This window comes from Uloborus diversus, chromosome 5 (genome assembly GCF_026930045.1).
Source record: "Uloborus diversus isolate 005 chromosome 5, Udiv.v.3.1, whole genome shotgun sequence".
Taxonomy (NCBI): domain Eukaryota; kingdom Metazoa; phylum Arthropoda; class Arachnida; order Araneae; family Uloboridae; genus Uloborus; species Uloborus diversus.
The window spans coordinates 183,206,540-183,229,730 of NC_072735.1; the positions used below are offsets into that span (position 1 = coordinate 183,206,540).

General features: G+C 35.3%; 1 protein-coding gene across 1 annotated transcript in view; it reads right to left on the reverse strand.

The window, feature by feature from the left end:
- Nucleotides 1-23,191, reverse strand: part of LOC129221961 (RNA-binding protein Musashi homolog Rbp6-like) — a 369,344-nt gene that overhangs the window by 45,391 nt on the left and 300,762 nt on the right. The window contains exons 7-10 of the mRNA XM_054856358.1: nt 14,072-14,120; nt 10,701-10,783; nt 6,564-6,621; nt 2,103-2,141 (exon numbers count right to left, since the gene is read on the reverse strand). Coding sequence (XP_054712333.1) covers nt 2,103-2,141; nt 6,564-6,621; nt 10,701-10,783; nt 14,072-14,120 — 229 coding nt within the window. The remainder of the gene's footprint in view (nt 1-2,102; nt 2,142-6,563; nt 6,622-10,700; nt 10,784-14,071; nt 14,121-23,191) is intronic.

Genomic DNA, 23,191 nt, shown 5'->3' on the forward strand with positions numbered 1-23,191 from the left:
ATTTAACTAAAACAATACCATTAACTTTAAATTATACACATGTTTTTTAAAGAGGGCTTTTTACGTCATTAGTGTTTATGTAATTTGAAATCATTAAGATATGGAGCTGCAGAATAAGCAACGAAATAACTCCGGATGAACTGATTTTCCAGGATAATGAAGACGATCTCCAAAGATCAATTTATAAACTATATCAAACTTACAATATGAAAATATCAATAAAGACAATCAAAATGATGGCTTTCAAAGGTAAAAAGCCTGTAAGAAATAAAATCGCCTTAGACAACAAGACAATAGAACAAGTCTCAGACATAAGATATCTAGGATGTGACACCTCTTATAATAAAAATGAAGATTTGGAAAATAAACTGCATACATTCCAACACATTTGTGGATCCTTGAACAAAGTCCTAAAAAATAAAACAGGAAGAGAAACTCGGGTAAAAATTTAAAGGATCATGTCAACACTGATTTTTTTATTCGGGTAAGAGACTTAAATTGTCAACACCAATGAACAGTGCAGAATTCAGCCGTCAAAAACAAAATTTCTAAGAGCTGTGAAAAAGTGCACAAGAACTGACCGACTACTAATGGTTACATACGCAAAATAGACTTGAAGATATATGACATCAACCATCAACCATAAAGTAATATGCTATGCGATAGATAGAAGATACATGTGGAGCGAAAGGGCGGACCCCGACTACCAAAAAGACTGATGAACTACAGACCTAGAGGCCACCGAGATAGAGGCGGACGAACGCTTCGGTGGATTTATCAGTGAAGCCGGAACATGCTTTAAGTATAATACATGATGTAGATGATGATAAAATAGCTTTTATCTAAAGTATCTGTGCCTCAAACTATGAAGGCCAGTGTTAAGAAGTCTCTTCACGATGGCGTAATGAACTAGCCAAAGAGTAAAAAAGCACAATTATCGTAACAGTTTGGTTAGTTCTGCATGTGTATGTACGTTGAATTTGCATTGTTGTTGGAATCAAATGATGAAAAAAAGGCTGAATTGGATCTCAATCCAAGGATCTTCGAAATTACGTTCCTAATATCGCTTTAGGCAGCCAATTCCCTTCTCTCCACGTGAATCAGTGCCTAAGCTCAACGTATCCGTTACCTCCGTTCACATGGAAAATCTGCGAGATAGATTCTTGAGATTATCTAGTTCTCTTGCTAAAATTCCTTTCACCGACTCTCCAAATGAACGGAGATTCCAGCTCGGTTATTCCTTTTCCCAGTCTGATGAATACAAACAAGGACTAGATTGCAGTCTCTGGATGAGATAACTGGGCTGTTGGTATACAGCATGTACTCATAAATTTTCCGGACTCCACTAAATTTTGCAGTTAACGAGTGTTTTTTAATGCTAATATTTTTAACTCTAAAGATACCAAGGGATAATAAATTAACTAGTTGCGTCGCCCGGCTTTGCACGATCTGCCTCGAAAATAAAAGGTACGTTGAGTGAGGCGTGTTAAACAATCAGGCTTGGGGAGAAAAAAAAACCCTTAAAAATTTTGCGGCAAATTGCGGAAAAATAACCAAAAAGGAAACATTTTAAATCTCCCACTTACAAAAAAAAAAAGCCTCAAAAAACAGAATTTTATCTGTTTATATGCACGAAAAAAAAATGCAATACATCTTTCTTCTAGATGATTTTCTTCACGCTACAAATTAAAAAAAAAAGCATTGTTACGGAAAGTTGAGATGAAGCACTGAATGATAATTTAAACGGAGGAAAGCCTTCGAAAAATAGGGATTTTATGTCGAAATCTAAGTATCATATTTAATATGTATATGTAGTTTCCAGTTCATATCTTCGCTAATTATTATCGGAGGATTATGTCGAATAACCAAACATAAAGATGGGAAAAGTACCAATCTGCCGATACTTGGTTCGATAGTCAGTTCACTGGCGTTCGCGAGAAGTAACTCGGACATAGGTACATACATAGATACGCTCAGTTTTTAATTATATAAGATAATTACTACACTGAATTTTACCTTATGTGCAAAATTTTTTCTCTTGTTCTTTTTTCTTTCATTTTAAAAGAGCATTACTGACACAGAGAAAACTAAAGACTACTTACCGTCCGTGAGAGCTCCGAGAGGCCACACCAGGTCTTCACATGTTGTTTGAAAAGAAACAGATTAAAACGTATGGATCTGCTCGTGGCAGCACACAAGCACAAACGGACGACAGGACGAGCCAACGATCACCCCAATATATTTAACCCGAAATAAGCAGTCGAATTGATTTCCACAGTAATGGAATGGAAAATAGCCGCCGGCCGTGTAATAGGGTATTGATTCGACCTTTCCCAGTTTCGAGCGAGAATTCGTCCGCTTTTCTGATATTGAAATTCAATACCTTTTCCCGGGCCGGACGATTCTCGCAACTCGGGAGGTGGTCACTCTTTGAAATCGTGATTGGTGGATGAAGGATTTCGAATGAGACAGAACTGTTTGAGGCTCTTGGTTAACTCAAAAAAGGATTGAATATTGTGACTTCAGGCAGATCACGAATGGCTTCGTCAGTGTTCGTTTCACCTTTGGAGGGCCCTAAGCCTTACGTGTCAAGTGTTAAAATTTAGTTTATAAAGTATAAATGACCGGTAGTTTTCTAACATTATTTTTCTCAGGCTGTTGGGATATCAAAATCTTAATACAGGGTTAGCAACGAATATTCCGGTTTTAAAAATTTATATTTCACAAACTTTTGAACTTACCACTATAAATGATGCATAAAAATAAAGATAAACTGTCCAAGTTTTTTGAGCGTGCGTAACTACGTAAACGTGCACGTTTTGCATTAGCGTAGCCAGAAATTCCTTCTGAAGAGAGTTTTTTGGTAACGACAGTCCTTACGCGTGTATTAACTACAGTGTTGATAAAAAAAATTGCATCACCCTCGCATTTTCACAACAATGGGATTATGTGAGAAGTTTTGGTCGACCGATTAACGATGAATGTATGTGAAATTCTGCAAAACTTATGAAATAAACATTTAGCAGCAGGAATCCGATAATTGTTTACGTAGAGAGGGGCTGTTTCCGGGCCAAGGCAAACAAATGGCTGACCCCATGTTCATTTTTCCATTTCTGAACCTGCGTGTGAGTTTAGAGGAAAAAATTACTTAACCCCAGGTCTAACGGCAGGTCTATGTATTTAAGTCTAATGGCAGGATAACGGTTTTTAAATTGTTACTTACCAGTCTTGCCCTGTGGCACGGAGCAAAATCATCCTAGAAAATGACGTTTGGAACTGAAATAATGTGATCAAGGATAGTAGGAAGCAATTTCTCCTCCAAAATGCCAATATACACCTGAGCGTTTACTTTTCCTTGCACAAAGTGAAGCCCACCAACTCCTTGATCAGAAATACATCCCCAAATCATCTGGGATACAGGATGCTTGACTGTGTGTTGAATGCAATCGGGATGATATTCCTCTCTTTGCGGGACGGGTGATGCAATTTTTTTACCACCACTGTCTTTTATTAGGATTGGCAACAATGTTAAAAACCAAGACCGCCGCGGGGGAAAGAGTTCCCCTCCCTCACTTCCTGTGCCACTGACGTTCCGCAACGGCGGATTGGCCGTCCAGGTGATGATGATTTACACTTTATGCGTTGGCCAGCCAGATCCCGAAACTTAACCCCATGTAATTTTTTTTATGGGGTTTTGTCAAAGACAGGGTTTTATATACCGCCATTGCCTACAACATTGCAAGAACAGAAACATCTCATATGTGTAGCATTACGAAAAATGGACAGTGAAACACTCCAAAATGTATAATAGATAGGTGTCGCGTTACGAAAGGTGCATACATCGAATATTTGTGAGTGAAATGAAAATTGAACAGTTTAGATTTATTTTTATGTATCATTTATAGCGTTAAGTGTAATAGTTTATGAAATATGAGTTTTTAAAACCGGGATATTCTTTTTGCTAACCCTGTATTAGCAAAATAAGTAAACAAACAAAAAAATATGTTTGGGTTCGGACATCTTGAACTCAAATTATATTTTTCGCAATCACGAATTGCTGTAAAACCCAAATAGTTGGGCTTCTTGTTTCTAAAAGTGATCCCTCGGAATGGACTTTATGTATAATCACAATCTTTCGACTGTACTCAATTCTCTGTTTCTCCTCCTGGGGTGACGTGTGTGTATGTGAGGTGCAAGTGGACTTTGTTGCCCGCAACCGCCTGGGTCCAAAAATCAAAGGATCTGCGGTAAAGTGTGAGTTACAAGCAATTCATTGTTTGCTTTATAAAATAATTAATTACTGTAAAAAATGGTCCTTTTTATTTTGGAAAACAATGAAATGCAACTGTATTGCAATGAAAATCTCAATGAAATACATTTGTATTGTTACCGTCGGGCTTCTACTTTTATGCAAGATTACTTTTTAGTTGGCAATAATAAATGTAAGCAACGTTATTAATTATCCAAAAAATTTTGGTTGAATAATAACTTAATCGAATTTTGGAAAATAAGTTTAGCTTTTCTATTGATTCTTTTTGACGATACAGACACACGTTCGATCCATTTACTAAAAGTATACTGAATTTAATTTCACAAAACTTGACATACATGTTATTTATTTTAACAACTAATAGTTTTAAACGTGAATTTTTAATATTCGAAGCCTTGTGAAAGCGATTGTTAAAAGAACTTCGCCAACATAGATATCCAGAAATTAGGAGCGTTATTTTTAACACCAGTAATGCCTCGTAAGGGAAAGCAGAAAAATGGCGCTCAGAGGATAACTCCACTAATTCAGATATCGGTAAAACTAATGGAGTTACGAATGCGCAATTTGTGTTTTGTGGTAGTAACACCTACCGTATTGAGTTCTTATGTTCGGCATTCCAAGATAAATTTTTAGCTCAATGAGTACTAACTTGCGTTTCAAAAAAACTAAGGTTAAATTCAATTAATGCGTAATCTTTGATAATTTACCAATTTTAAAAACTAAAAAAAATGAATATAATCGAAGCACAACGCTGAGATAACTTTAAATTTTTTAAGCTTAAAAACTTTTTTTGAGAAAATAATTGTAATTCGTTCGTGGACTGCATTCTTAAAGAAGTATAAAAACTTTTCACTAAGACTTAAAAAATAAAACGGGAAGAGGTCAGAAATATGAAAATCAATACAGCTGATTGGATTACAAAATTAAATGCGAGTCACGTTTTGAACATTTGGGTTTTTATCGTTGGCTCGTTCTGGAACTTCTTACAAATATGAGAAAAACATCAAATACAGCAAAAATGTTTATCTTTTTCAAGATTATCATTAGAAAATTAGAATCCATGGTAGTTCAATTTTTTTTATTACGCAGATATATAAGGACGTATAAGTTTATCCAAAATGATTTTACAAAATCTCAAATGATGGAAAGCTTTAAACAGAACATTTTTTGAAAATTCCAAATATTTATCAAAGTTATTCGTACTAAGCTTTTAATGCTTATCTAATTTCGTTTCAACAATTATAAAGCATAAACGAAACTTTTTTTTCAAAAACCAGTCGAGCGACAAACTTTAAGATTTCGAAAAAGCATTTTTTGCTTCGTATTGAAAATTTTATATAAAGATAACTATGTTTTAAATTAAAAGGGGGATACATATTTAGGTATATTTCTTTCAATAAACAATGTTGTAATCATCATAGAATAATTTAATATGTTGATTTAGATGTTTTTCTAAAATTAGCGATTTTGTCGCTTGACTGTTTTTTGAAATAAACGATTCAACTATCGAGTTGAATACATTCTTATTATATCGAATAAAATGTGGGCACAAAGTATGACAATTTCATTTTGGTACTCAAAACTTCAATTGCTTCTTAATTTGATTGCATTAATAATCACATTGAAGATGATACAAGGACACTAGAAAATGATTTTCAAAAGTTAAAAGATAAACGTCTTTAAGAACAATTTACATTAACTTTTATTTGTTATTTTTATGATTAAATGCTTTAGTTATTTTTATGATTTATTGTTTTAGATTAACTTTAAAATGTTAGATGGTTCCTAAATTTACGTCAAGGTTTTTTTTCTTGTTTTAGGATCTAAAAAGCAGTTGTGGTAAGTTTAAAAACATAGTTGTTTTTTTTTTTTGCATCAAAAAACATTGGCATTTATCAAAAAATATTGCACTTAAAAATATATAATGCGAGTTATACCTATACCATACCAACAAAAATATGCGCTTTGCCTTTACTAAAACTATTTTCAAGTCTATAGAAAATTCGGTAGTTAAAATTAATGGTTTATGAAAGAAGAATTTAAGAAAAACCACATGGTTTAGGAAAAGCCATAGCTGTTGTTTTTCTAAAGTAGCATTTTACATTTTTAGTCAAATCAACAGACACTTAGAAAAGTTTCAAGATAGCGTATTGTGAGTGAAATTAAAACCTTAAGATAGATCATTCAAAAACAAACCGCAGTTATACTTAAACACAAATACAGCAATATTTCTAAACACAAGACATAAAAAAAAGTTTTAAAAAAATCAAAGAACATAAAGCTATTAGCCTACCACGCGTAGTGCTGTTAGGCATCATAACTTCTTTAGGTTGGGCTTTCTTGCATTCGACCTATAAAAAAAAGAAAAAAAAGAAAAAGATTACAATCTTTTAAGACTGAAATAAATTATAAAAAATTATGTTTGGATACAAATGTTAAGGGTGTCCCAAAATTAACGCAAGATTTGAATTTGCCACCATTTTTGCAGTAAATTGTTGGCAACCCTGAAATATATGCAACAATTTGACACAATCGTAGCTCAGCTACACTGTAAAAACGATTCAGAAACGTTCCTGGAAAATAATGGGTAGCTGATGTGCCCAATTTCTTCCGGTAACATATCTTGGAAAAACCAGGAACGCTTTCCGTTAAAAGACAGTAACCTTTCTGAAATTAACCTTGAAACTTTATGAAGACGTAAGAAATCTGCCATGTTAAAGTCATTCATGTCTCTAGAACCTTCTAGAAAAATTAAGTAGGTTTAGTGTAACTGATTAGAACCTTCCTAATTTACCAAGAAGGCTCCGTAAAAATCAGAGGAACCAAGCATATCTCATGCCTGCAATTCCTGCCTTGCAAAGCTGTAGCTATCCATTGACATTTTCACTCTCATTGGGAGCTTAGTCAATCTGGACAGACCGTAAGCAACCTTCGGCCAATACACTTAATAAACACGCTAATTCAATCTTTAAACTGGTTGCTAAAAATATTTTCCACAACAGTGAAAAGTAGGCACGTGTGCACCTTGTAGCGATTCAGGAAACTTTTTTGCGACGATACTTGTTTTTACGGGAAAATAGGTGAAAACGTGGGAAATCCCGAGACGTTCCACGGGAATAACCAGTAACGTTTCAGAATTTTTTTACAGTGTATGCTCAGCTGTCAAATTGCATACAATATATTTATGCAATTTGACTGCTGAGGGTTTAGGGTAATTAAAAATGTAGCGTTACACGATATAATAACGCATTTTCATTATTGAACAAGTATTTCAAAAATAATGTAAGTTGAGGCTGGTCAAGCCATTACTGTTATTGATTGGCTCACAATATCGCAACGCAGTACTGCACGGGGGGCTGTGGGCTAGTTGACATAGACCTTTGACTTCAAATAACTCCGTAAGAAGAAATCTAATGATGTTAAATCACACGATCTAGGGAGTCAATTCTGATCACCGAAACGAGAGAGTACACGACCAGGAAATGCCCTATGCAGTACTAATTGAATTTTTTCACTGGCTGTGAGGTAGCATATAACACCATTTTTACTAACCCTAAACTCACAGATGTCAAATTGTTCTTTTTTCATGACTGCCAACAGTTTACGGCAAAAATGGTGACAAATTCAAATTTTGCGTTGATTTTGGGGCACCCTTTATTTATGGAATTAAAATAAAAAATACGATCAAGTTGCTCTTTCTGCAACACCTTCGAAAATCGAATTACTTTCTTCCACAGATAAAACTATACTCTGCTGAGGGGAGGATTCAGGGAGAGGGTCATAAAGGTCATGATGCCCCCCCCCCTAAACCGTCAACACTATTACACATCCACATTGCGTGCAAACATTATTTGAATGAAATGCAAACGCTTGCATTAATCCTTTAATTCATTATTTTTTTCAAGTAAGCATTTGAAATACCACTTATTTTCATTACTTATGAAATTAATTGGTACCGTTTTTGCCCTATTAGGTGCATTATTCCTGACCAGTTTGGTGTTTTTATATGAACACCCAAGCAGTTTCAGAAATTTTTTGCATCCAAAACCATTGAACCGTAGCGGAGAAGAAGGGGGGGGGGAGGGCTCACTATTCAGTAGGATTCCCCCTCCCACCCCATAAAATGTTAGGTCTATCCGCCCATGATTCCACCTGTAAGGAATTTCAATCAAATGAAGTAGTTCCATGCAACGGGTGAAAGCATGCACTGTATCCGAGCATGGCCCCACTAGATGGCGCTGACGCTTAACAGGACTTGACAGTTTATGACTTTTCCGTGTTAAACCGATGCAACTATGATCCGCTCATGCATCCACCAATCAATGTAAACGTTTCAAATTTTGTTTATTTTTGATTGGACGTGCCCATTTTGACCACAAGAGGCGCTGAACGGAACCCCTGCATCCACCAATCAATGGCAACGCAATGGAAACAGGGATCCCATGTAGCGCCCTCTTTGTCGCCATGAGTTTCAGCGACTGTCACGGCCCATAAAAATTTAGTGGGGCCATGATCCGAGTGAAGAAGTAGCTCCCTTACAGACTAAACGATTCCATGTGTTAAAATTGGGGGGAGGGATGCCGGCTTGCTTTGCAAATAACGGTTATTGTCTTTGCATCGATATAAACATTTCTTGTCTTTCGAACCAAACATAAATAAGCTCGTCCAAGGTCATGTGTCTTTTTTTCTCAGTCACAGTAAAATGATACACAAAAAATGGCACTTCCGTTGCAAAAAGGTTTAAAACTCCTGCATTACCCAAACTAAAAAACATTTTCGAAAACTCAAAAATAAATAAATAAAACGCAATAAATGAATAAAATTAAATAAATTAGTTGGCATTGAGAGTGTTCAGAGAAAAACATTAACTTTTCTCATTAATAATGAACGTAAATTTCTACACGAGGAAATTTCCATTAAATATATTACCATTCAAAAAATATTTAAATCCCTTTTGAAATTTTATTTTTTGTCAATCATCTCTTTAATACCGCCGGCGAGGTGAAGGGAATATCACATGAAAGTAGTTTCGTACACTGAGTAAAAATAATACTGACACAAATATCCTTTGATACTTTATTAATTTAAAATGTGTTATTCAGAAAGAGAGCAACTGAATAATTAATAAACCAAATGCAATGTTTCGATAAGAAATATTTTTATAAAAGAGACTTGACAAGGTTGTTTTTTAAAAGTATGTTAAAATTATAGAAGAACACAAGGAATGTGTTAGATATAATACTTTTATGCTTTCTTTATGAGAGAAGAATTTGATTATCCGAAGTTTTATTTACAGTTAAGCAAATAATGGAATAAAAATAAAACAAAATATTTCATGTAGTCATCAGATTTAATATAAAATTTTCAAATGCATCAGTTGATATTATACTGCAATTAGTGGCATGTAAAATATCCATCGAGTACCCGTTTTGCTTTGAGTATTCTAGGCAAAGTGAACCTCCTATAGTTGAGGCAAACCTAACTTGGCAGCGTCGTAATGATGTGATTAGAATCCGCATAGTCTTCACAATGCTGCCAGGTTGGGTTTACCTCAACTATTGTGCAGTTTTGCAGTTAAGAGAACCCAGGTGCCTCTATCTGGTGTCGCATTGGGCGTTAAAATTTTAGTGGTCATGGTAACCGTCGATAGTAGTGGTACATGAAACCATTAATGCTATTTAAGGGGATTGCACTATTCAAAAGGTAAAGACTCTAAAGGATCGCTTTGAAGGATCGCTGTGAAGACTGCGCAGATCCTGATCACAACATTACGACGCTTCCAGGTTAGATTTGCTTCAACTATAAAGTGTTTACTCAAAGGATGGGACTATGGTGATGGTAGCATAGTTTTCATTGTACACCTTTACATGCAACAATAGTCAATGACGTATATCAAGCTCACACTAGACAATTGACTGCCGACACGTGTTTCATGATTTCAAGAAACCTCCATTTCAAAGCAAAGAAGTGTGAGCTTTAAGATGAGAAGGTCACCTTGTCACAGTGAACCCAGCAATTGAGGTGATCTGTCCTTCAGGTGCTCTATCGTCCTGAAACTCGGTTCAGACAGAATAGCCACTGATCAGTGGACCCTGCCTTTTGCTCAATCATCCAGAACTCGGTCCAGTCTGAAGGTCACGCACCTTTGCATTGAAAATGGGGTTCCATGAAACCATGAAACACGTGTCTGCAAACAATTTGCGAGTTTGTGCTTGATATACGTAATAAAGGACTGTTACTTTGTTGCGCACAGGTATTTATTCGCTTCACATCAGTACATAGCTTGATTACAATTAAAAGTGTATTTTCTAGTCAAATTTTTGCAAATATTTTACATACAGATTTATATAAATTAGAGGCAAAATTTTGTTCATACACTGAGCAAAAAAAAAAAAAAAAAGTGAGTAAATGGTGAAGTCAATATTCTTACCATTTTGCTATTTATCTCGTGAAAGTGTATTTCACACACTTTATCAACGACGTCCTCATTCTCGAAGGTAACAAAACCGAAGCCTGCAAAAGAAGCATTTTTTTTTTAAAATAAAATGTTACAACATCTGCAAAAGCGCTTAATACATACATTGTCATTGAGGGAAAAGAGTGGCACTGGTTCTACAAATACTCATGAAAAAATCCTTACATATCCTGACCCTTGCATATCATATACCCTTGCATCATGAATAATCCTTGCCTAACTTAAATTAAAGAACTACTAAAATCTCTTATCCTACAATTATAAAATGAAATTACTGTAAAGTAAAACATCCATTGAACAATCATAAATTAAAAAAAAAAAGTTTGAAAATATTAATTTTACTTTTTCTTATCGGCTATTTTGAACGAGACAATAAAATTATGGTTCGAGTAGTCCTGGCAAAACGCTCCAAGAAGTAAAAGTTTTCAATTGTATTAAAAACATTATTTTATAAATTTTAAATTTTTCTTATAACAGCTCTTTTATACATCAGTTATACACTCACCGCGAATAAATTAGAAACCCAAGATCAATATTTTATTGGACAACCTTTTGCACAGATAACTGCTCTGATTGGTATGGGCATTGAGTCTACAAGCTTTTCCGTGCTACAAGCTCCGAGTCTACTAGCTACATCCAGAGAAAACCATGCATCGGCTATGCGGCTTTTTGGATCTTATAAATTGGATGGAAGAGGAGAGTGCTGCCGGATGCGTCTTTCCACCCTTCCTACACATTTTCTACGGAGTTAAGATCCGGGATATGTGGTGACCAGGGAAGGTGTTGAAAGTCAGACTGATGCTCAGCTAACTAGTTTTCAACACTTCTGGCATATTTGGTATAGCATTGAGCTGGTATAGTTGCATTGTTGTCCATGAAATATCCGTCGCTATCAGGATAAAAATGCAACAATGCAGGGGACTTGATCTGCCATTATATCTAGGCATCACATGGCTGTTTTTTCTTTTTTTTACCCTCGAGGAACGGCAGGGCACCACTTCCATGTCAGCAGAACATGCTCCATATTATGATGCTCTCTTTGAGATCCTTGCATAGTTCACGCATTCAAATGAAAATATCAAAGGTTTCTGATTCATTGGCCATTTGGTGTGTATATTACCACTTAAGGAGCGTACAATACAAAGTCAGAAATTTAATAAAACATTAATGTCACTGAAATGTTTTATTTATGCAACATTTGCTGACGTTAAATAGTACAGGTTGACCGAAAAGTCCTTGACACATTTTTAAGTACCTTAGAAAGCAACACATTGTCGTATCAATGTGCGGTTTGCGCCATACTACTTCACAGGTTCAAGATTCTTGTACGGCATCGTAAAAAAAAAGAAAGAAAAAAAGTAAAAGTAGTCGGTGTATCGTCACAATAAGAACGACAAACGTCATGTGAGGTGTTCAATCATTTTATTAAACAGAAAGCAATATCTTTCATTAACAGAGTTTAACATGAGTATCGCTTGTGGACATAGGATGAACTTGATGTGGTTTGAGCAACATCCGGTACACACATTAAACTCTGGTACAGTGAAACCTGTGTAAGTTGACCACCTGCGGTGCTCTACTTTAGTGGTAAACTTAAACAGGTGTTCAACTTATAGAGGTTGATTTATATGATATACACTGGTGTGCAAAAATTAAGGACGAAGTCGAAAAATTAGCATATCAGCTGAACAAAGAGGCAGAGCGGACAGAAAGACCAATCAGGAGATTAGGTAACGTGATGTACGATAGCACATGCGCAGATATGCAGGCAGACGTAATGGGGGAGTGTCTGAGTAGTATAAAGCATGTTGTCGGTGTAAGATCAGTATTTCTGGTAAAGAGATTGCACGCCGTATAACAGTTAAAATCACACCGAGTTGCTGCTTCAGCGAGAAATGGCGAATAATCAATCTGTTAGATGACATCTGGATGCTTTTACCCGAGGTCGAATTATTAGTGAAGTTGGAGGAAGGTCGCAGTGTGACAAGTGTGGCTGCAGAGTTCGGAATCGCTCACAGCATCGTTTCATGACTTGGAGACAATTCCAAACTACAGGAACAGCTATCCGGGGGTTCAGTAGTGGTCGTCCACGAGGAACCTCACCCGCAGATGGCCGGTATATTGTCTTACAGGCCAGAAGAAACAGGCAGCAGACAGCGGGCGAAATCACTAGACACACGACACAGGCGACTGGACGACCGATATCGCGTTTTACCGTGGCCAGAAGACTGCACGGTGGTGGTCTGTTTGCACGACGCCCTATACGGTCTGTACCTCTAACGCCTGTCCATCGGAGAAGGCGTTCTCTGTGGTGTCAGGAACACCGGAATAGGAGAGACAATGAATGGGGACGAGTACTCTTTGCAGATGAGAGCAGATTCAGTCTGAGTAGCTATTCTCATCGCATACTCATCTGGAGAGAGCGGAGAAGCGCTCCATGCTATTTTTTCAATAAAGTTTCTTTTTATCCCTCTGATTTCTCTTTTAGTAAGTGTTGCTTACATTACACATGTCCTTACGTATTGGGGATCTTACGGTATTAAATGTGTTGATTTGGAAAGCTTTTGTACAAAGTTATATTGAAAAAACCGCCTCGTCCTTAATTTTTGCACACCAGTGTAGATTTAATTCTGTGTCTGAAAATAGTGGTCAACTTACAAGGGTGGTCAACTTTACAGGTTTTACTGTATTGCTTTCTGTTGAAAAAATTTACTGAACACCTCACATGACGTTTTACATTCATCACATTAAGTTACTTATAACTACAGTTTTTTCTCTCTTTGCTTTTTCTTTTTTTCACGATGTCTGAAAAACTCTTGAACCAGTGAAGTATTATGGCGCAAATTGCATATTAATTCGAAGTCAGAGACTTTTCTACATATTTACATATTATTTGACTATGAAGGTTTCAAGATATTTTTAGCCTCTTCACTGTGTGGGTGGACACCAGAGTTAATACGAAAGTTAAATTTAGAATTTTTTTATGAAGCGCTGAAACCAGAGGCTGGAACATATCGATCTCCGTCGTCATTAATGTTGAAAAACCTATCTCCCACCCGTCTCAATTAACTCTCGATAAGCACGCATAGTATTTTGGAAAACTGACGTTTTAAATTATGAACGTTAGTTAGGTAGATGAAAACGAACTAGGAATAAATGGATTACTTATTTGCTTGGGACATATTATATGTTTGATCAAAAGGCAAATAGCAATTCCATTTTGGTTACGTCATTGTTTGAAAAATTAAAGAGAAAAGTTTTGTGTCAAAAGAAAAAAAATGTTAATGATAATTTGAAAGTTATGTTAATTTTTAGTTCATACGTACCTCTATGCCTATTGGTCTGTTTGTCAAACATGAGCATGGCATCTTCCACCTGAAAAATGATCAACGAACAGTTTCTTAAAAGGATGTAATTAGCAAATCAGAGTGTGAGAATGTTCAGCCTTGCTGAAGCTCATAATCAAAACATGATATGAAAGAAAACATGAAACATAAAAAAGCAATTAGTATACCTAGAAAAATACTTATTTTTTGTTGTCTCTTAGCGAGATGACAAAATAATTTCATCAAATAAATAAATATTGAGCATGGTTTATGCAATTAGGACACACATAAAATTTAACAAATGATCGTGAAACAGATTACTTTCAACTAAACTAACAAATCATGGGAATTGACAGTAATGCAAAACCTGATGATCAATGTACCATTTATGAATACAAGAATTGACAAAAGGAAATGGATGATGCAATTTTTTTTTGAAATTTCAAACCAGTTCAGTTGACTCATTGCATCCTGGGATATATAGGTACTGAGATGCTCCAACCCGCGGTGACACATGGAGTTTACTCAACTATTTTGGAATTTCAGCTGATTGGTTTCCAAACTGACTCCATCCATCACCATGCTTGAAACAGAAAGCTAGCCGTGCCATTTTTGAGGTTAATCCTTTACTCTAGCTTGCATTTTTGGCTGGATCTGCAATATATCCTTGGGAGCAGTTGTGAATTTAGGACTCTAGATAAGGATCAGGTTATACGTCGTGATGCTCTCCAACTTAAACTGGGTTGAATGAAAGGGTTGTTATTATAAATTTATATACATGAGTATGATTGATGAAAGAAGAAATCGCTCACTAGTGACAATAGTGGTGCATCTAGAAGAAAATTAAGGTTTCACGCAATATTGTTTTTAACTGGTACACTTTCAGACACTACAACACTCCCAAAATATTTGGAATATTATGCATTGGTTGGTTTTGAGTCGAAACAAATGGTATAAGTGTTGATGTGACGAATTCCCGAGCAATGTTCGTTATTTGTTCTCAGGTGATGTAAAAAAAATTGTTTTAAAGTTATTGGTATTAACTTTATGTCATTCACCAATTTTGTTACAAGTAAATCAATTAACATGAACTCTTTCAAAATGAATTTTTATTAAACTGCACTTGAAAATTTTTTTTGCATAGCATGTAAAAAAAAATCCTACTTCCAACTGAAGAAGGAAAAATACAGTAGAACCTCGTTTATCCGGCCTTCGTTAATCCAGATCACCAGTTAATCCGGATCAAATTTGCAGAGTTAAAATGAAATATATTCACATATATAATAACTTCAAATTATTATAACAAGAGCAGAACTATAAGTACACCAAACATTCACTTTTTATTTTGGTTAAATATGCAACTTCAGCACAGATTGTGCAATAAATTATAGTAATCTAACAAAAATCATGGTTTACTTAAAGCATCTGTCCAACACTGCAGTTAAACTATAAATGATAAAGTATATGCGCCGAACAGTCCCATATAGTAACGAAGCATTGTAATAAAAGATAAGTTTTCTAATTTATGAATGTGTTTTACTTATTACCCATATTACCCGGATTTTCGTTTAACCGGACTGCTTTTGGTCCCAGTACTGTATGACTCAATTGGAAAGTAGTTAGCAGTAAAGAATAAAAAAAAGTTTCATGCCTAGTTTAAGAAATTCGTCTATTCATAGCATTCGAAACACTTAATGGCGTAAAACAATGAATATGTTTAAAGCCAACTAATTTTATAACTGTTATAATCTTTTAGATTCCGTCTATATTTGGGTTACCACTTTGTTAAGATAAGCGTCACACGTCAGTCAACAAAAGGACTTTTATCAATAATTTGATGGGAAACTTAAAATCCTTATCTTGCGAGCTTTTCAGACAGAATCAAGAAAATATCCCGCTTTTTGACGCTGCTGAATACTTTTATGAGAATTCTCGAAAAAAACTAAATCACCATAGAAAAAAATGTTCAATTTTATGGCTGTTACAGAAATAGAAAAAAATTACAAAGATATTTTTAAATGAACAAACACACACACACATACATACATACAAATATATACACTCACACATACGTATATGCCTGCACAAAAATATATAAAGGGAGGGGGAGGGGAGGAGAAAAAAAAAAGAAAGATGGAAAACTGAAAAATCTTGAATAATAAAAAGTTAAATAACAGGTCTGTGTTCTGTGTTAACTTGAATAGAACAAATCGAAGTACCATTGAAATTTTTCTGTTCATTCTACACTACTGAAATTTCCGTTCTGACGCATTCTCAGTTAGTTCTGTAGCTGGTACTATTTTATGGTGATCGCTGATAGCTTTCTTCCTAGTCGGCAAATAAAAAGGGTCACAAAGATGTTGAATGGAATCTTCTCAGAGCAGGCTTCAATGAAATCGTTATCCGAAATACATTGAAAGGCTCAAACATTCAGATGCGGCAGGTCGATGGAATGGCGCCGAAATAAACCAAAAACTTCACTTCATTGAACTCCCGCCATCTGGGGAGAGAAGCAACTTTAATTTTCCTCTAGCCACAAAGACATGAAAAAGAACTCAGCTTGCAGAAAGAACTTTTTACGACGATCCAGAAGATTAGATTCGAGTGCAATAACTTCTGCACCAGATGGAGCTCTAAAATCTCCTAGACGGAATTCTTTGCTTTTTAATTATTTTTCTCAACTCAAGTGTTACCTTTTTTCCCTCCTTGTTTCCAGCATAATTTAATGGCCACTACGAACAAAGGAAAAAGTAATGACTTTACTTCGCCCGTTTTAATTCGGCTCCAAAATATTTCAATATTGCAGAATGAAACAGAATGAATAAATGAATGCCTTGTTTTTGTCTGCCTCGATCGTTTTCTTTTAATGTGGTAGTTTCGGAAGGGAAAATTCAGGTATGCATTCACTGATGCATATCTTACTCCACATGTATCATTTGGTAAATGGAAGCTGAAACAATTATCTTAAATGTTTTAAAAATTAAAACCCCTCAGAGTCGATAATGCTGCACAAAAATGTGCAACTAATGAGCAACAATATTGAAAAAGTTTCATTATTTTCCTCGTCTTTTTAAAATAATAGTATGGGTTCTTTTAGCTAAATGGTACAGATCATGTCTTAGACTTTGGAATTTTTTAACTAATTTTAATAATTTAAACTCCTTAATCCTATTTTTTATTGATTCCCCATCAACTTATGTGCAATCAAGCATCAATTGTTTGTGCATAAGTAATTTATATAGGGTCCAAAAATATTTTGCTTTCGAGCAAGAAGTGGTGTCTCAACTTCAAATCATTGGGAGTAAAATGGAATTTAAGATTGTGTTGAGATGCAACAATAATATAAATTAACAGTTATATTAGGTCTCTTATCTTTATCCTTACTAATAATAAAACAGAAAGTCTCTCTGTCCGGAGGATGTCTGTAGGATGTCTGTAGGATATCTGTAGGATGTCTGTGACGCGCATAGCGCCTAAACCGTTCGGCCGATTTTCATGAAATTTGTCACAAAGTTAGTATGTAGCATGGGGGTGTGCACCTCGAAGCGATTTTTCGAAAATTCGATGTGGTTCTTTTTTTATTCCAATTTTAAGAAAAAAAAACTATCATAAATTACGAAATCATCATAACGTGGAACCGTAACTTGGGCACAAGCCAATTGGCGAGATACGAAATTATCATAACGTGGAACTGTAACGTCGGTACAAGCCAATTGGCGAGAAAATTCACCATATATTATTTGTAAATACACAAGCGAACCAAAAGACCTTTCATTTTTCTATTACGGGCGAAGCCGTGCGGGTGCCACTAGTTAATAATAAAGTTGAAGTCTCTCTGTCCGTCGGGATCTCTCTCTGTCCGGATCTCTGTCTGTCTGTCAGGATGTCAGTGACGCGCATAGCGCCTAGATCGTTCGGCCGAGTTTCATGAAATTTGGCACGGAATTAGTTTGTACCATAGCGGTGTGCACCTCGAAGCGTTTTTTTCGAAAATTTGATTTGGTTTTTTTTCTATTTCAATTTTAAGAACAAAAATATCATAAGATGGACGAGTAAATTACGAAATTATCATAACGTGGAACCGTAACACGGGCACAAGCCAATTAGCGAGATACGAAATTATCATAACGTGGAACCGCAACATGGGTACCTGCGAAATGCGGGAAAATTCACCATTCATTATTTGTAAATATACAGGCGAACCAAAAGACCTTCTAATTTTCTATTACAGGCAAAGCCGTGCGGGTACCACTAGTATAACAATAAAGATGAGAGATCATACTGTAAAAAAAAGAACAAAATCTAAAATTTGGATTTACAATCTTCTTTAAAGATCGACCATTTGCTGTTTTTTTTTTGTTTTTTTGTTTTTTTTCTTTTTTGATGAGAAAACAGAACAAGCTTAAAAATTCCGCAATAAACTAAAAAGTAGTGCTCAATTGTTTTTGCCTAATTTAGAGAAGTACACTTTTCCCGGGACGCTCACCGATAATCAGCAAATGTGGGTGAAGTGCCCTTCTCAGTCAAAAATATTACCGCGTAATGATAATTCTCTAGTATTATATTTTCATTCATATTTTTAATGTCTTTTAATTCTTAAATTTAATTATTTTATTTCTATTTAACACAAACTGCCGAATGGCAACACGTAATTAAAAAAAGTGAAAAAGACGCACGAGATCGTGTTCCACGAATTTTGGTCTTGAGAAAATAAAAAATGACGACTTCTTGAAGTATATGTGATGTAAATAAAGTTTTGTCAATTTTTATAAAATAATGGAGTCAAATTCTTATACAAAATTAGGGTGTTGTTATAAACCTTCACAACACTCTCAGTGGTGACCCACGTTTTGGACAAGAAAAAAAGGAAAAGAAAAGAAGACGGACAATGCTTTATTCTATGGTATGCTCTTCACTTAAAGTCATTCACTTGAAGGGAAATGCTCTGGCCTAAATTTTATTTTCGTGTAAAGATAAATTTTATCTTTGACTAATTTTTCTTTGTTTTAATTTAATTGCATTTGTTTATTTTACTTGTAAATTCTCAGTTAAATTTTAAAATGTCGGTAGAAAGTTTAGATAATGTTGAATTTACCAATAATACTGTACAAAGTGACTCAGTTTTGAGAGTTGCAACCAGATTACCTCCACTATGGAAAAGTAATATAACAGTTTGGTTTATTCAAGTGGAGGCTAGTTTCAATGTTTCACGTATAACAAATGATGAGACGAAGTATAACTACTTGTTATCCGCAATCGACGCAGATACACTTAGCGCTGTTTCGGATTTAATTATAGCTCCTCCAGAGGGAAATAAATATCAAGCTTTAAAAGATAGATTAGTTAAAGAGTTTTCCGATTCGCAATCAAGCCAAATACGGAAACTTTTGTGTGAACTTACATTAGGTGATAAAAAACCATCTGTTTTACTTCGGCAAATAAAAGAACTTTCACGAAATTCAATTACTGACGAATTTTTAAAAACCATTTGGTTAGAGCGTTTGCCAACACATATTCAAGCCATTTTATCAGCATCAACTTCAGAGTTGACTGAACTGTCCATTTTAGCTGATAAAATTCATGAAATAAAAATGGAGCCATCAGTTTGCAAAATTTCAGAAACACTAAAACATAGTGAACAAACGACGCAAATATCAAATTTGCAAAATCAAATTGAGCATTTAACCATGCGAGTTTCTGAATTAACTAAAATGGTATCAAAACGTTCATTTTCAAGAGGTCGTAGTAATCATAGATATAGGTCCCAATCTAGGAGTAGACGAGTTCCAACACCCTCAGATAATCAAAATACATCTGAGTTTTGTTTTTATCATGAAAAATTCGGCGATAAAGCATTTAAATGTCGCCAACCATGCAGTTATGATGCAGTTCAAAAAAACTTGCCATAGCTGCTATGTCTAATAACGATATTTACCCTGACATAGCAGCACATAAACAGTGTAGATTACACATAATGGATAAAAGTACGGGATTAAATTTTTTGGTTGATAGTGGCAGTGATATTTCTTGCATTCCTGCCCATTTTTCATTCAAAGCAAAAACTCCCATCACTTACGTGTATGCTGCGAACGATTCAAAAATAGCTGTGTACGACCACAAGGTGTTAAATATCAACATGGGATTGCGTAGAATATATCAGTAGCCATTTGTTGTAGCAAATGTTTCTTGCCCAATTCTAGGAGCAGATTTTTTACAAAATTTTTCACTACTAGTAGATTTAAAGAAGTCGAGATTAATTGATTCAGTCACTGGTTTGACAACGAAGGGAGAGTTAACTAAAACTCAATATAGTGGAATTAAATTAGTCTCGGATAATATGGTGTACAAAGAATTATTTAAAGATTTTCCCGAGTTATTGAATCCTATCCCAAATTTCAAAAAACCAGTCAGTCACGATACTGTCCATTATATAGAAACAAAAGGACCGCCTTTATTTTCTAAGCCCTGACGTTTACATCCAAGGGTATTAATCGAAGTTAAAAAAGAATTTCAATACCTTATGGATCAAGGAATATGCCGTCCTTCAAAATCTCCTTGGGCTTCTCCTATTCACGTGGTACCAAAAGCGGATGGATCTTACCGTATTTGTGGTGATTATCGAAGGTTAAATTCGGTCACTGTGCCTGACCGTTACCCTGTGCCACACATACACGATGTAACGAACATTTTACACGGCAAGAAAATTTTCTCTAAACTCGATATTGTTAGGGCATATTTTCACATTCCAGTTTTCAAAGATGATATTCAAAAAACTGCAGTTACCACACCGTTTGGTAGTTTTGAGTTCTTATATTTAAATTTCGGTTTAAAATGTGCAGCAAATACGTTCCAAAGATTTATTAACGAGGCACTTTCAAATGTAGACTTCGCTGTTGCTTATTTAGACGACATACTAATTTTTTCCGAAAATGAAACGGAACACTTAGAGCACATCAAAATTGTATTAGGTAGGCTTGTCAAATATGGTTTAAATGTGAATATTTCCAAAAGTGTTTTTGCTCAAACTGAAGTATCATTTTTAGGACATGATATTTCTTTTGAAGGAATTAAACCTTTAAAATCAAAAGTTGAAACCATTCAAAATTATCCTAAGCCAAAAACAATATCAGAGCTTCGACGATTCATTGGATTAATAAATTATTTTAGAAGATTTGTTAAACATGCAGCAAGACTGCTTACCCCTTTAACAGATCAAATAAGAGGATGTAAAAAGAATGATAGCACTCCTATTGAATGGTCTCCAATTTTGAATGACGCATTTGAGAAAGCTAAACAAAGTTTGATTGGCGCTGCATTGGTCTTTCCCTCGCAGGATGGGCAGTTAGCATTACACACTGATGCTAGTGATTTCTCCATTGGTTCAACCTTAAGTCTGCAGACTGAAGAAGGGTTGAAACCAATAGCATTTTTTTCAAAAAAACTGAATACTGCTCAGTTAAAATACTCGGTTTTTGATAGGGAATTATTAGCCATTTATGAATCAGTAAAATATTTTCGACATTTCATCGAGGCGAAAGAATGTATAATATACACTGATCACAAACCAATAAAATTTGCTTTTCAAAAGAAACGAGATACCTACACAAATAGGCAAAGTAGATGGTTATCCTTTATCTCTGAGTTTACAACTGACATTGAATATTTGCAAGGTAGCTCAAATGAAGCAGCCGTTGCCCTTTCTCGAATAAGTACAATTAAATTTCCTACTTCGCTAGATTACGCTAAGTTAGGTGTTGAACAAAAATCTGACTTAGAACTTAAATCTGCTTTAGAAAATAAGGAATCTAATTTAGTATTAAAATTACTTACTATGCCTGATTCAAAAACTGAAATATTTTGTGATATTTCTACAGGAAAAGCACGACCTTTTCTAATAAAAAGTTTTCGTAAACAAGTTTTTTTAAACCTACATAATTTAACACACCCAGGTATAAAAGGTTCGACTAAGCTTATTAAGCAGAGATTTGTTTGGCCTTCAATGGCTACGGATATCAAAGTATGGGTTAAAGAGTGTTTAAACTGCCAAAGATCAAAGGTTTTCAGGCACACTAAAACTGAAGAAGGAAAATTTGATATTAACACATCTAGGTTTGCCCATATACACATTGATCTAATAGGACCGCTACCAGAATCTGAAGGAAAGAATTACTGCTTAACGGTAATTGATAGGGCAACGCGATGGCCAGAAGCATATCCTATTTGTGATATGACAGCACCAACTGTCGCTAAGACGTTGATGTCTGAATGGATTTCAAGATTTGGTTGTCCAGAAAAAATTACATCAGATCAAGGTCGTCAATTTGAGTCTGAGCTATTTCGACAATTAACTCGATTCATTGGTGCCGAAAAGATAAGAACTTCACCATACCATCCTCAATCAAATGGTCTTATTGAGAACTGGCATCGACCATTAAAATGTGCTTTAAAAGCTCGACGAAATGAAAAATGGACCGAAGTTCTTCCCACCATACTCCTAGGATTCCGTGCAGCAATTAAAACGGATCTGAATGTTTCAGCAGCCGAACTTGTTTATGGAACTTCACTTCGACTTCCAGGAGATTTTTTCGATGAACATTCGGTTATAAAAAGCCCTGAAACTATGATACAGAAGCTAAGAGATATATTTCACGATTTTGCTCCTTTACCGACAAAATCACATTCTAATATTAAGCCTTTCGTATCACAAGACTTAAAAACTTGCACCCATGTTTTTATCAGAAATGATGGGGTGCGGAAAAGTCTTCAGCCGCCATACAACGGACCTTATGCAGTCATCAAGCGCGGCGCGAAAGTGTTCAAAGTAATGATAAAAGGCAAAAATGTCACTGTGTCTGTAGACAGGCTAAAACCAGCATTTCTGTCTGCTGACAAGGACAATGTTAACCAACCAGAAGAAGAAATGCGTAAAAAAGATGAAGAAACTTCATATAGGACAAAATATGGACGAACAGTTCACTTCCCAAAGAATTATGGACATGTCATTCGTGGTTAATGCGTGACTTTCGGCAACGCATTTATTATCAACACTACTGGGAAGGGGGTACTGAAGTGCCCTTCTCAGTCAAAATTATTACCGCGTAATGATAATTCTCTAGTATT